The 16,198-nt window shown below is 40.0% G+C and overlaps 1 protein-coding gene across 1 annotated transcript in view; it reads left to right on the top strand.

Moving 5' to 3' along the window:
* LOC126249346 (lisH domain-containing protein ARMC9-like) overlaps positions 1-16,198 on the top strand; it is a 231,761-nt gene that overhangs the window by 35,260 nt on the left and 180,303 nt on the right. The window contains exon 6 of the mRNA XM_049951000.1: positions 12,127-12,343. Coding sequence (XP_049806957.1) covers positions 12,127-12,343 — 217 coding nt within the window. The remainder of the gene's footprint in view (positions 1-12,126; positions 12,344-16,198) is intronic.

Raw genomic sequence — 16,198 nt, 5'->3', positions numbered from 1 at the left:
CAGCTTTGCATCTTCCCACGGGGATATCATGGGCACCTTGTCCTTGATCCATTCTACTGTGTGCACCCCCTCACAGACAAAGATGAGTGCATCACGATCTAGATAGACCCTCCTGAAGTTGGGACCTGGGCCAGCGTCCCCCACAATCTTTTCAAAGAGGGCCATCTGTACTAGTTCCTCCTGCTGCGAGGTAATGGTCACCAGTGGATAACCTTCCTGGATAACTGCCATCCTAAAAACCGAGACTGCAGTACTATATAGGTCTGTTTCCCTATTTCTTGCCTCGGGTTTTTCTGGACTCGCTTATCCAGGGAGGAGGGAGTCTTTGATTCCTCCTTTATCCGCTTACTACCTGTCTTTGACGTTGTGGGGGTCTGTGTGTCACCTTCAACCTGAGACAGTTTTTTTCCTGGGGGTCTTGGGTTCTAGTCCCTTTACTTCCCTCCACTTGTGCTTAGGAAGCCATTCTTTTCCTTCCTTTTCCCTCTGTTCTTTAGTAGCTTCCTCCTTTGGGCCCCAGACAAGCCTTTGATCTTAATGTGGTCTAGCTTCTCAGTTACAGTTCCCACTTCTGGCTCAGGTCTAGACCGTGATTGTCGTGGAAGTGCCATCCATCGGTTCAGTCCCTGATGTTTGGGTATCTGAGGTCTCAATTTGCCCCTCAGTTTCTTTTTCTGCAGTCGTGTCCATGTTGGTCCCACGAGATTTGGGGATCTAGAAGGTCCACATCACAAATACCCTGTGCGGTGTAAGGCTAATTACTCAGGGAGGTCGCCCGGTATCCCTGAGGCTCCGTTTACGACACATCTTCCCATGTGCCACGCACCCCTCAGCATGGATCACATCACACCTTGGGTTGGGTCAGGGAATAGGGTAGGCCTGGGAGTGGATAGGGAAGATGGGACATTGTGGGACACTCTTAGTCTGATCCATCTGCTGAGGCCTTTCCGGCAGTAGGTCCTCTACCTTCGGCATAGCCCTCAGCTTCCCGCAGATACGTAAGCCTCTCCACCCGGATGGACAGTGCTTTGTGAAGGTGGTGTCCACCGGAGGGGGACCTGTGTTTATATGAACTTTTTTCTTTAGCTTTACTTGTAGAAAAACATATTATAATATTTGCATATTTTCGTGAATCACCCTGTATTGCTGAGGACTGTGGCTGCATTTTATTTTATTGTCATTTGGTTTCCTGTATTTAGATTTTGTCCTGTTTACACTGTGTTTTCATGGAAAGTAAAGTCTTTCACTTGCATGGAAAGCTACTCTTAATCCAGTTTTCAGACATTGCTGAGCTATTACATCAGACACGAGTTCTTTTCATTGCATTGGCAGTTATTTTTCTGATGTCCCTCATTTAATGCAATAGTATCTGTTCTTCATGTGTGCTGTGTTTTTAATTTTGTGACATCTGGCTGGTAACCAAACTGTTGTTTATGCTGACTTACTCAAAGGTAACTATTCCTTTATTTTGTGCACATGTAATGAAAATTTAAGTAATATGTTAAGTGATAACCCTGAAATATGCGATCTTATGTTATCAGGTGCCAGTACTTACAATAGAGAAGGTCAGTGGTTGTGTGTTTTCTGTAGAGACCCTATAGGTACGGAACTGATGGCTGTCATTCTCTTTAGTGATTATTGTAGTAAGAAAGTTAACTTTCATTTTTGACTGTGAAATTTATCGTGGGGTGAAATGTGCAAAGTTTCACAGCAACTTGAGTAATTTTTTTTTAAGTTTTCTTTTCTTTTAATGACAATATTGAATTGATGTACGTGTAATAGTATATAATTTTCTGAGCTATCACCAATATAGTGCTGTAAGTGCTTTAGGCTTCTGTTAATATATTTTGTAGAAATGGATGGAGATATGCCTCATAAAGTGTAAAACACATTACCATATGGGCTTTGGCACAGATATTAACTGAGTGGAGAAAATTTATACGGGGACGGCACTAACATTAAAGATCATATATTACTTTTAAATTTGTTTGTTTGAGCACTATGCAGTGGACACACGATTAAGGCTTCTTCTGCAGAAATGGTTGATTTTACAGATTATATCTTGAACAACTTCACTTTAAGATTCATGAGAGTTTTTGGATGGCACAGATTTGATATGAACTGGTATATATATCAAAATCAGGTATGAAACTTCCTGGCAAATTAAAACTATGTACTATACCTAGACTCTAAATAACTAAGGATGTTTGCCTTTTGTGGGCAAATGCTGAGAGGAGGGGTCATGAGTCGTGCTTGGGTAACTCATTTGGTAGAGCATTTGCCCATGAAAGGCAAAAGTCGTGAATTAAAGTCTCTGTTCAGCTCACAATTTAAATCCGCCAGGAAGTTTCATATCAGTGCACAGTGCGCTGCATGTTAAAAATTCATTTTCTAGATTCAAGTGTGTTTTCCACATAAAGAAACTTGAGAATACAGTAGTTGTCAAATTCGTTGATTATGGACCCAAACTACTTTAAGGAGATCTCAGAATTAGATTTGGTAGTGTTGAATAATACATTGGTGTGCAAAACTTAAGGATGAAAGTAACTTTAACATGATTCGTCACTGCTCAGTAACATAGCTCGATGAAACTTGGACCGGGCGTAGGAAAAACTGCTACACTGTAGCACAGAAGGTAACTGAAAGAAATACACAATGAGAACTAGAACAGAAATGACACTTTTATTCAAAGACAGTAGTTACACTGAAGTTACTGTGATTTATGAGGGTCCCCTGGAAATTACAAAAGGTGGCACGTGGTTTTTAATAGGGTGTCTTATCACTACGGATGACAATGCATCTCTGCAACTTGCACCCATGCTGGCTACAAAATTGGTATGAGTTCTTGTGGTAGGGTATCCATTCCTCCCTTAGTGTAATTGACAACTGCTGGATGGTCATTGATGCATGTGGACATCCCACGCATGGATGATGGGATTTAAGTTGGGGGCTGGGCAGACCAGTCAGTTCGCCGAATATCCTCTCATTCCAAGATCTCCTCCACATGCGCTGTTTGATGCGGTCGTGCATTGTCATACATAAAATGACGTCATGACTGAATGCACCCTTGAAGATGCACTTGGGGAAGGAATAGTCTCACAATAGCGTTGACTGGTGCGTGTACTGTGTTCAAAGATTATATTAGATTAGATTAATACTAGTTCCATTGATCAGGAATAAGATATTTCGTAATCATGTGGAACGAGTCAAATTTTCCAATAGATGACATAATTAAGTTAATTTAACAACATAATTAAGTTAATATAACAACTTTTTTATTTTTTGTTCTTTTTTAAATTTTTTTTCTTTTTTTCTTTTTTTCTTTTTTTCCTTAATTTATATCTAAAAATTCCTCTATGGAGTAGAAGGAGTTGTCATTCAGAAAATCTTCTAATTTCTTCTTAAATACTTGTTGGTTATCTGTCAGACTTTTGACACTATTTGGTAAGTGACCAAAGACTTTAGTGGCAGTATAATTCACCCCTTTCTGTGCCAAAGTTAGATTTAATCTTGAATAGTGAAGATCATCCTTTCTCCTAGTATTGTAGTTATGCACACTGCTATTACTTTTAAATTGGGTTTGGTTGTTAATAACAGCCGGCCGAAGTGGCCGTGCGGTTAGAAGCGCTGCAGTCTGGAACCGCAAGACCGCTACGGTCGCAGGTTCGAATCCTGCCTCGGGCATGGATGTTTGTGATGTCCTTAGGTTAGTTAGGTTTAACTAGTTCTAAGTTCTAGGGGACTAATGACCTCAGCAGTTGAGTCCCATAGTGCTCAGAGCCATTTGAACCATTTTGTTAATAGCAAATTTCATAAGGGAGTATATATACTGAGAAGCTACTGTGAATATCCCTAGATCCTTAAATAAATGTCTGCAGGATGATCTTGGGTGGACTCCAGCTATTATTCTGATTGCATGCTTTCGTGCAATAAATACTTTATTCCTCAGTGATGAATTACCCCAAAATATGATGCCATATGCAAGCAATGACTGAAAATAGGTGTAGTAAGCTAATTTACTAAGATGTTTATCACCAAAATTTGCAATGACCCTTATTGCATAAGTAGCTGAACTCAAACGTTTCAGCAGATCATCATGTGTTTCTTCCAATTTAATCTCTCATCGATGGACACACCTAAAAATTTTGAATATTCTACCTTAGCTATATGCTTCTGATTAAGGTCTATATTTATTAATGGCATCATACCATTTACTGTACAGAACTGTGTGTACTGTGTCTTATCAAAATTCAGTGAGAGTCCATTTACAAGGAACCACTTAGTAATTTTCTGAAAGACATTACTGACAATTTCATCAGTTAATTCTTGTTTGTCAGGTGCGATTACTATACTTGTATCATCAGCAAAGAGAACTAACTTTGCCTCTTCATGAATATAGAATGGCAAGTCATTAATATATATTAAGAACAACAAAGGACCCAAGACCAACCCTTGTGGAACCCCATTCTTGATAGTTCCCCTGTTTGAGGAATGTGCTGATCTTTGCATATTACGAGAACTGCTTATTTCAACTTTCTGCACTCTTCCAGTTAGGTACGAATTAAACGAGTTGTGCACTGTCCCACTCATGCCACAATACTTGAGCTTGTCTAGCAGAATTTCATGATTTACACAATCAAAAGCCTTTGAGAGATCACAAAAAATCCCAATGGGTGGTGTTCGGTTATTCAGATCATTCAAAATTTGATTGGTGAAAGCATATATGGCATGTTCTGTTGAAAAACCTTTCTGGAAACCAAACTGACATTTTGTTAGTACTTTATTTTTACAGATATGTGAAGCTACTCTTGAACACATTACGTTCTCAAAAATTTTGGATGAAGCTGTTAGAAGGGAGATTGGACGGTAATTGTTGACATCAGATCTGTCCCCTTTTTTATGCAAAGGTATAACAATAGCATATTTCAGTCTATCAGGGAAAATGCCCTGTTCCAGATAGCTATTACACAGGTGGCTGAGAATCTTACTTATTTGTTGAGAACAAGCTTTTACTATTTTGCTGGAAATGCCATCAATTCCATGTGAGTTTTTGCTTTTAAGCAAGTTTGTTATTTTTCTAATTTCAGAGGGAGAAGTGGGTGAGATTTCAATTGTATCAAATTGCATAGGTATGGCCTCTTCCATTAACAGCCTAACATCTTCTAATGAACACCTGGATCCTACTATATCCACAACATTTAGAAAATGATTATTAAAAATATTTTCAACTTCTGACTTTTTGTTCGTAAAGTTTTCATTCAGTTTGATGGTAATACTGTCTTCCTGTGCTCTTGGTTGACCTGTTTCTCTTTTAATAATATTCCAAATTGTTTTAATTTTATTATCAGAGTTGCTGATTTCAGACATGATTCACATACTTCTGGATTTTTTAATAACTTTTCTTAATATAGCACAGTAGTTTTTATAATGTTTGATAGTTTCTGGGTCACTACTCTTTCTTGCTGTCAGATACATTTCCCTTTTCCGGTTACAAGATATTTTTGTACCTTTAGTAAGCCATGGTTTGTTACATGGTTTCTTACGAGTATATTTAACTATTTTCTTGGGGAAGCAGTTTTCAAATGCATTTACAAAGGTGTCATGAAATAAATTATATTTTAAATTGGCATCAGGTTCACGGTACACCTCATCCCAGTCTAACTTCTGTAGGATTTCCCTGAAATTTGCAATTGTTAAATCGTTGATTGAATGTACTACTTTGGAGGACTGTTTAGTACTGCTGAATGGAGCTGTCATATATTATAACTAGCTGTGCAGCATGATCAGAAAGACCATTCTCAACAGGCTGAGCATTTATCTGGTTAAACTTATCTTGGTCTATAAAGAAGTTATCTATCAGTGAGCTGCTATCCTTTACCACCCGAGTAGGAAAATCAATAACAGGTGTCAAATTGAAAGAACCGAGTAATACTTCAAAGTCATTTTTCCTATTACCCTCTTTCAGAGAATCTACATTGAAGTCCCCACAAATAATAATTTGCTTCCCCCTGTCTGACAGATAGCACAACAAGGAGTCCAAATTTTTCAGAAATAGATGAAAATTTCCCGATGGGGACCTATATACCGTTAAAATTATAAATGTGCCTTTATTTAATTTAAGCTCACAGGCACATGCTTCTATATGTTTCTCTACACAAAACTTTTCTGTTTCTATACTTTTTGCACAATGATAACTTTTGACATATATGGCAACTCCTCCTTTCTCCATATTTTCTCTAATTACGAGGGCCGTTCAGAAAGTAACCTCCGGTTGATTTAAAAAAATACACCAAGTTAAATAAAAATATTTTAATATATATATCTTACAACTACATCTTTGCACTATTTTTCTACATAGTCTCCATAGCGATTGAGGCACTTATCATATCTCTTCACAAGCTTTGAAATTCCTTGTGCATAAAAATCGCCCGCTTGTGCCTGGAGCCAGCCTGTGACCGCATCTTTGAGCTCTTCGTCGTCATCAAACCGCTGTGACCCGAGCCATTTCTTCAAATGCATGAAGAGGTGATAATCACTTGGCGCCAGGTCTGGGCTGTAAGGTGGATGGTTGATAACGTCCCACTTGAAGGACTCAAGAAGGGCCGTTGTTCTGCGAGCAGAGTGAGGACGGGCGTTATCGTGCAAAAAAACGATACCGGAAGTCAGCATACCACGGCGTTTGTTCTGTATAGCCCGTCGTAACTTTTTTATTGTTTCACAGTACACGTCTTGATTAATGGTCGTACCACGTTCCATGAATTCAACCAACAACACCCCTTTGGCATCCCAAAACACCGTTGCCATCAGTTTTCTGGCAGAAAAATCTTGCGAGGCTTTTCTTGGTTTGGTAGGCGAATTTGAATGTGCCCACATCTTTGATTGTTCTTTTGTCTCAGGGTTCACGTACTTAATCCAGGTTTCGTCACCGGTCACGATTCTGTTTAACAATGGTTCTCCTTCGTCCTCATAACGTGACAGAAAGTCTAATGCAGAGGCCATTCTTTGAGTTTTGTGGTGGTCGGTAAGAATTTTGGGCACCCATCGTGCACAGAACTTACGGTAACCCAATCTTGCTGTCACTATCTCGTACAAGAGAGTCTTATAAATCTGTGGACAACCAGTAGACAACTCCGACATTGAGAAACATCGATTTTCAAGAACTTTTGCATCAACTGTCTGAACGAGTTCGTCAGTCACCAATGATGGTCTACCACTCCTCTCTTCATCATGAACGTTTTCTCGTCCACTTTTAAATAAACGTACCCATTCACGGACAACTCCTTCACTCATAACTCTTGGTCCGTACACGGCACAAAGCTCACGATGAATAGCTGCTGCAGAATATCCTTTGGCTGTAAAAAACCTTATGACAGCACACACTTCACATTTGGCGGGGTTTTCTATTGCAGCACACATTTCAAACTGCCACAAAAACTAAACTAGCGCAGGTACGACGTTCACTCGACCACGGCTTGATGCCGACTGACCTGTTGAGTGCGTGAACGCACAAATGGCGTCGCTACTCCCCCCACAACCCGCACTGTGACCAATCGGAGGTTACTTTCTGAACCACCCTCGTACATGTGCAGAGAGCTTATATCGACTTACATTTACCTTATCCATATCAGTAACAATGTGATGCTCAGACAGGCATAGTATATCTATTTCATCCTCAGCTTATAAATCTTTTAAACAAACCAGAAGCTCACCTATTTTATTCTTTAAACTCCCAATATTTTGATGAAATATACTTACATTATTTTTAATTATACTTTTATGAGAACCTTTCCTTATTCTAACATTTGCAGTACTCTCCTGTCTGAGTTTCTCATTGTGCTTAGGCCTAGTTCCTATATCAGTAGTCACATGGTGTTCAGAGAGGCAGATTATGTCAACTGGGTTGGGTGACTTTAATTCATTAATGCAATTATCTAGGACTGAGATACAACTTGGTGGAGATAAAATTTCTGGTGATTGGTGAAAATTTATAATTGACAGCTGTGATTGGTGACCCAATGTGCTAGAATTGTGCTGTTTAATTTCTTTCCTAAACTGAAGATTTGTTTCAATCCTGACCTCTCGTAGAACTTGACATCTTTCTGTCTTACCTATCCTAAAAATGGTGCTGCTCCAACACCTGTAACCACTGGTATTTTACCATTCATGGCAGTGCCTCCCCCCCCCCCCCCCTTAAATATCCTGCTATTACCCCAGCCAGCTTACCCTTCCCTTTCCTGTTGAGATGTAGGCCGTGCCTGGTATAGTCCCACCTACTGAGAGAATCAACAGGAACCACACCAATATGAGCCCCCGCACCCGACCCAAGCAGCCGTTCCAACTCCAAATTAACTCTCCCAACAGAAGAGTTCAAATGAGGCCGGTCATGGCGTCTCAGGACAGATACAAACTCAACATTGGTGTCTCTCGATGCCGACGCAATCTTATAAGGTCACACTCTATGCTGTACCCAGGGTCTCTGTCGATACTGTTCCCTGGCCCTCTCACATTAACCACGGTGTCTTCCCTGGTAAATCCTTTACAGAGTGAACCTAAATCCTCTGTCATCTGATCCAGACTAGCACTTGGTTTGAAAAAATTTGTGACCTGGTATTCTGGTCCTAATTCCTCCTGCAGAAGTTGGCCTACACCTCTGGCATGAGAACTGGCTAACAACAAAACTTTCTTCCTTTTTGATAACTTTCCTACATTCTTTTTCAATTTCCTATTGAAAATTTGTTGTGTCCTGTCTACACCTACCTCTGCTTGAGGCTCATCAGTTTCTAACTGAAGCAACAGGTCAAACTTATTTTTGACATTCACCACAAAACTGTTAGACTTAGTTCTAGGCCTGTTCCTTCTGTTACCTGTTGCCACTTCCCACCTCTCTTTGCCCTTCTCCCTCCTTAACCTGCCCAGATCTTCCCTAGCCTGATCTAGCTCAGCCTGAAGGGCAGCAATTTTCCCCTCCTGTTCCACTATCTTCCTATCTCTGCTGCAAATCCTACATAACCACTGATGAGCCTGATCCACTTTCCCGACGCCCACGCCACTGCAGTCCCCCCAATGAGAAAAACCATTGCATCCATCACACCAAACCCCGGAACTAACAATTCTACGGCAAATCAGGCACTTCTCACTCATGGCAAAAATAATACTTTAGCTAGAATAAATCAATTAAATTACCGAAAATCAAAAAAAGACGTTACAAGAATTACGCCTATTCACAAATGTATATAAGCAAGTTTCTGATAAAAAGTTATGCTGTTTCTCTGACATCTGTATTAAAACAATGAAGTTATACGCTATTTACGGTAGTTTACTTATTTGTTACCGAGAAACTAGTCAAATTACCGTGAAACAAGAAACAAACACGTTTACAAAATTTAAGCCTAAACGTGACTTCGCGAAGTTACAATCTTTTCGTGTTTTCTGAAAAAATACGCAAAGAAAAGTGAAACCTTTAATGGCAAGACTAAACGATACACTAATGCACGTATTTACTTTGTTGTCGGTGTTAAACTAAATTATATTCCTGTCTAAATCACTTAACTTTCTGGAAATAGTTTCTGGCGTCACTTACTCGGTGGCAATCTTGGCTGCAATCTTGTCTGGAAATAGTTTCTGGCATCACTTACAAAGATTTGGAGATCAGTACCCTTATCCAATATTATGTCTTCCCATACTATAGCATGTGGACCACCTAAATGACCACGAGCAGCAGTGTTCTGAAGAGCATCGTGTGTTCCCACCTCTTGTGATATAAGGGTATGTCCAGCATTGTCAAACATGAACATCATCATCATCCTTAGAAGCGGTTTATACAGGTGATTATATTATCTGCTCTAAAAAGCTGCTGCTTGAACACTTTATTGGTCCACTTAGCTTGTACAGACATTTGAACTGACAAAACCAGACAGGTGCTCAAACTACTGTTGTCAAAGTATATATAATCTAGTGAGTGGTTTCCTGAAAGTATGGAGATATTTTGTGCAACTGTAGATGAAGTACTTGGGAGAAAGTATGCTGTAGCCCACCATCAAAAACCCAAAAGGCAGGTGTCATCATGGTGAAGCAATTGAATCTTGCTTGATCAAATACATAGAGCTCCATGAAGATTAGACTGAACAATTTTTTCAAAAAAATATTATTTACTATGCTTTTTACCAAACTTATTGACCAACTTACACTATTAACATTTGGCAAACATTGTGCATATATAGTTTTTCATATACTCATCATCATCATCATCATCATCATCATCATCTGGCACCAAGCTCCCTTTGCTCATTTAAAGTTTGCTACAATTGCACAGGAATAATACTCCACATTAATCTGTAGATACACTCCTGGAAATGGAAAAAAGAACACATTGACACCAGTGTGTCAGACCCACCATACTTGCTCCGGACACTGCGAGAGGGCTGTACAAGCAATGATCACACGCACGGCACAGCGGACACACCAGGAACCGCGGTGTTGGCCGTCGAATGGCGCTAGCTGCGCAGCATTTGTGCACCGCCGCCGTCAGTGTCCGCCAGTTTGCCGTGGCATACGGAGCTCCATCGCAGTCTTTAACACTGGTAGCATGCCGCGACAGCGTGGACGTGAACCGTATGTGCAGTTGACGGACTTTGAGCGAGGGCGTATAGTGGGCATGTGGGAGGCCGGGTGGACGTACCGCCGAATTGCTCAACACGTGGGGCGTGAGGTCTCCACAGTACATCGATGTTGTCGCCAGTGGTCGGCGGAAGGTGCACGTGCCCGTCGACCTGGGACCGGACCGCAGCGATGCACGGATGCACGGATGCACGCCAAGACCGTAGGATCCTACGCAGTGCCGTAGGGGACCGCACCGCCACTTCCCAGCAAATTAGGGACACTGTTGCTCCTGGGGTATCGGCGAGGACCATTTGCAACCGTCTCCATGAAGCTGGGCTACGGTCCCGCACACCGTTAGGCCGTCTTCCGCTCACGTCCCAACATCGTGCAGCCCGCCTCCAGTGGTGTCGCGACAGGCGTGAATGGAGGGACGAATGGAGACGTGTCGTCTTCAGCGATGAGAGTCGCTTCTGCCTTGGTGCCGATGATGGTCGTATGCGTGTTTGGCGCCGTGCAGGTGAGTGCCACAATCAGGACTGCATACGACCGAGGCACACAGGGTCAACTCCCGGCATCATGGTGTGGGGAGCGATCTCCTACACTGGCCGTACACCACTGGTGATCGTCGAGGGGACACTGAATAGTGCACGGTACATCCAAACCGTCATCGAACCCATCGTTATACCATTCCTAGACCGGCAAGGGAACTTGCTGTTCCAACAGGACAATGCACATCCGCATGTATCCCGTGCCACCCAACGTGCTCTAGAAGGTGTAAGTCAACTACCCTGGCCAGCAAGATCTCCGGATCTGTCCCCCATTGAGCATGTTTGGGACTGGATGAAGCATTGTCTCACGCGGTCTGCACGTCCAGCACGAACGCTGGTCCAACTGAGGCACCAGGTGGAAATGGCATGGCAAGCCATTCCACAGGACTACATCCAGCATCTCTACGATCGTCTCCATGGGAGAATAGCAGCCTGCATTGCTGCGAAAGGTGGATATACACTGTACTAGTGCCGACATTGTGCATGCTCTGTTGCCTGTGTCTATGTGCCTGTGGTTCTGTCAGTGTGATCATGTGATGTATCTGACCCCAGGAATGTGTCAATAAAGTTTCCCCTTCCTGGGACAATGAATTCACGGTGTTCTTATTTCAATTTCCAGGAGTGTATTTTGGGTTAAGCATATAACTTGTTTCCTATCAAGCCTATGTTTCTTCTAATGCACAGGAAACCTCCATTTCTGTAGCTTAACATATTTCTTTAGGAGTCATTTACTGTCACATTTGTTAATATTATTCTGCAGACTTGTTATAACTGAACTATGATACTTAACTGATGGATTGTTAAGGTCCAATAAGAAAGGATAACCTTTCAGTGTAAGTATTTATTTTTGGAAAGCGTGTGGCTTTGGACTGTTACTTCAAAATATTGGAAGTTAATCATGTTAATTTAGATGGTAATAAGAAATTTTGTGAGTAATTGTATTTTAGTTTAATGGGTAAACATATGTTTTATTATGTAGGATACATGGATTTCAGACCTAAGAGCCAAACTCAATCAGTTCCTGTTTGAACATAGCTGTGGACCAAGTGTTGCACCACAGTTATTACAAGTATGCAATGTATTCCACAACCACAAGGAAAACAGCAGAGGAACCACACAGTCTGTGTTGCTTTCCAAATACCAAAAGTTGCGGCGAAACTATAACAGCTTGCGATCAGATCATCATAATCTAATTGGTTTGGAGCAACTTTTTATATTCCTGTTTAAATGTAGTGTTTTAAGGAAAAACACACTGTGGCTTTGTTGCACATTCTATTGGTATTTGAGTATGAAATGACACAACCTCAAGTACGTCTTATGCACCATGGTTTAGAAATGAAATAGTTGCACAGTGTTTGATGTTATGTTGCACAGATTTCTATTTATATGTGCATGTGTAGAAATTGCTCTTTAGAATAAATTACTTAAAAAAATAAAAATAGTGTTTGGTTCCATGTTGGTTTATATCCATACACTCCTGATCATTGAAATTAAATGGCAAGAAAGAAAACTGTTGACTAGTCTCAATTTCTATATATTTACCTGTTATGCATCCCAGTGATGAAGTTTCATCTTGAAGAGAAAATTTGTCTATTTAATTATTGGTGATAATAGTGTCAACTACAACAAGAGGCAATCAGCATTCATATTTACAAGTAATATCAATGCCAGAAAAAACTCAGTTGTGACCATATTTTCAACATATAAGCTTGGCTGCAATGATTGCGTTACATTGGTGAGAAATCTCGCAGTTCCATAAATGTGTAAGAAAGGTGCTAGGCATTAAGTAATTTGTGAACTTTGAGTATTGTGGGTCAGTGATTGTATTTATTGGTACCTGATAAAGGACAGTTTGTGGGGTCATGAAGTACTGGTGTCTCGACCTACTGTAGTTAATTATACAGAGACTTACATTTGGCTTGGCCATGAACAACCCATCAACACAAATTTGGAGGACTGTGAAAGGTAGATAGTTGAGGCTAACACCATCTTGGCAGCTAGCATGTGTTAAGAGATGTTGCTCTGTAAGCAGTTGACCAGTCAGTTTGGTAACACATTCTTGATTACCATACACTGCACATTCATGTAAACTAGATCAAAAATGGATTATCACAGAATATGCTCTATATGCACCTGTGTTTAATAAGAATTCATCATCAAAAGACAGTTAAGTCAAAATAGTTCTGTTAGCTTGACAAGTTTTAAGTTTTACCTTTCCCTAGTGTCTGACATAAATTTGTTTGGTGTCAGCTGCATGAGGCAACAGATTCATTGTGAATGGTGTCAACAAAGCTGATGATTATTGTTTAGTACTGTGTGTATGTAGTTGACAAGAACATATGGAGTAAATGTAGAGAAACACGCTACAGATTACAACATTGCACGTTTTTCAAAACTTTGCTGTCATCTTTCAAGATAAAAGAACTAGCCATTTTGCACATCATTTGGTAAAATGGTACATTATATGAAGTGGTCCAAAATGTTTTTAACATGACAAAGACAACATTCATTGCACAAAAATTTAAAAAGCTCTGCAGGTCACACACATTATGGTGACAGCCTTTAGACTTGTAACTACCTTAACAGATAGCATGTCAATGTCGCTGCTCAATTGCTAAAGTGGCTCCTTTGCGGATCTCACAAGGAAGTGTGGATCCTGTAACCCTACAGATATTTTGTGAGATCAGTAATTTAACATAGGAATTCAACATCAAAAGTCAGCAATGCTAACAATTTAGTCCTATAGGCAATTCACATTTCTCATAGTTTACAACTGAAACTAACATAGTGGTATCTGTCCGTAATTAGATAAGTTGTTTTTACATATATAATGATGTAGTCTCCTCATTTTTCAACCAGCTGACATTTGCAGTTAATACACTGCAGAGATATTAGGAGTAGATCAGATTAGATGAGATGCACTTTTGATTCCAGTAGCTCTATAGTGAGGGGTCCACTAAGAAGTAGAACATGTCAGAAAAACAAAAGTACACTTTAAATGTTTACAAAGAAAAGCGAAGAAGCTAATGTACCTTCCACAGATCCCAAGTGAAATAGTCCTCGTGCATGTAGAATAAGTAATAAAAAAAACCTCTTGAACATATTTTCATTTAAAAGGTAATAACTGGTCACAAAACACACAAATGTTCAATACACTGAGGTGCATACGATCATTCTTAGGCCATTGTAGCCATACATCATCAAATATAAAAACTATTTTACAACACTTACTTACAATGATCACAGTACTGCACTGATTGTGTGCAGAAGTAAGATTTTACAAACTTGTTACTTGATATTATTAGTAACATACAAATCAGTTGGTTCTGCTTAGAAATTCATAACTGGAGTAGATGTAGTTAATCCCTAATAAATCTTTTAGGCTCCTCTTAAACTGAATTTTGTTAGTAGTTGAACTTTTTATGTCTGCTGGCAAGTTAACGTCAGTGTGTGCTGCTGAATGGACACCTTTCTGGACCAAGGTAAGTGACTTTAAATATTTGTGAAGATTGTTCTTATTTCTAGTATTGACTCCATGAACTGATTTGTTAGTTCAAAAAAGAGATATGTATTTTAATGACAAATTTCAGAAAGAATTAAATATACTGGGAAACAGTAGTTTTGCCCCCAATTCCCTAAACATGCCTCTGTTGGATTTTCTCAAGTTCACACCACAAATAATTCTTATTAAACATTTTTTGACATGGAAAACTTTAGCTTTACGTGGCGAGTTACCAAAAAAAAATTATTCCTGTATGACATTGTTGAATGAAAGAAAGCATAGTATGTTAGCTTTTAATTTTAATATCACCTATGACTGACAACATTCATACTGGAAATGTTGTTGTTGTTGTGGTCTTCAGTCATGAGACTGGTTTGATGCAGCTCTCCATGCTACTCTATCCTGTGCAAGCTTCATCTCCCAGTACTTACTGCAACATACATTCTTCTGAATCTGCTTAGTGTATTCATCTCTTGGTCTCCGCCTACGATTTTTACCCTCTACGCTACCCTCCAATACTAAATTGGTGCTCCCTCAATGTCTCGGAACATATCCTACCAACCAATCCCTTCTTCTAGTCAAGTTGTGCCACAAACTCCTCTTCTCCCCAATTCTATTCAATACCTCCTCATTAGTTATGTGATCTACCCATGTAATCTTCAGCATTCTTCTGTAGCACCACATTTCAAAAGCTTCTATTCTCTTCTTGTCCAAACTATTTATCGTCCATGTTTCACTTCCATACATGACTACAGTCCATACAAATACTTTCAGAAACGACTTCCTGACATTTAAATCTATACTCGATGTTAACAAATTTCTCTTCCTCAGAAACGCTTTCCTTGCCATTTCCAGTCTACATTTTATATCCTCTCTACTTCGACCATCATCAGTTATTTTGCTCCCTAAATAGCAAAACTCTTTTACTGCTTGAAGCGTCTCATTTCCTAATCTAATTCCCTCAGCATCACCTGACTTAATTCGACTACATTCCATTAGCCTTGTTTTGCTTTTGTTGATGTTCATCTCATACCCTCCTTTCAAGACACTGTCCATTCCGTTCAACTGTTCTTCCAAGTCCTTTGCTGTCTCTGACAGAATTACAATGTCATCGGTGAACCTCAAAGTTTTTACTTCTTCTCCATGGATTTTAATACCTACTCCGAAATTTTCTTTTGTTTCCTTTATTGCTTGCTCAATATACAGATTGAATAACATCGGGGAGAGGCTACAACCCTGTCTTACTCCCTTCCCAACCACTGCTTCCCTTTCATGTCTCTCGACTCTTCTAACTGCCATCTGGTTTCTGTACAAATTGTAAATAGCCTTTTGCTCCCTGTATTTTACACCTGCCAACTTCAGAATTTGAAAGAGAGTATTCCAGTCAACATTGTCAAAAGCTTTCTCTACAAATGCTAGAAACGTAGGTTTGCCTTTCCTTAATCTTTCTTCTAAGATAAGTCGTAGGGTCAGTATTGCCTACATGTTTCAACATTTCTACGGAATCCAAACTGATCTTCCCCGAGGATCGGCTTCTATCAGTTTTTCC

The sequence above is a fragment of the Schistocerca nitens genome, chromosome 3 (assembly GCF_023898315.1).
Source record: "Schistocerca nitens isolate TAMUIC-IGC-003100 chromosome 3, iqSchNite1.1, whole genome shotgun sequence".
Lineage (NCBI taxonomy): Eukaryota > Metazoa > Arthropoda > Insecta > Orthoptera > Acrididae > Schistocerca > Schistocerca nitens.
Note: the sequence above shows the minus strand (reverse complement) of the source record. Positions and strands in the feature narration are given on the sequence as shown.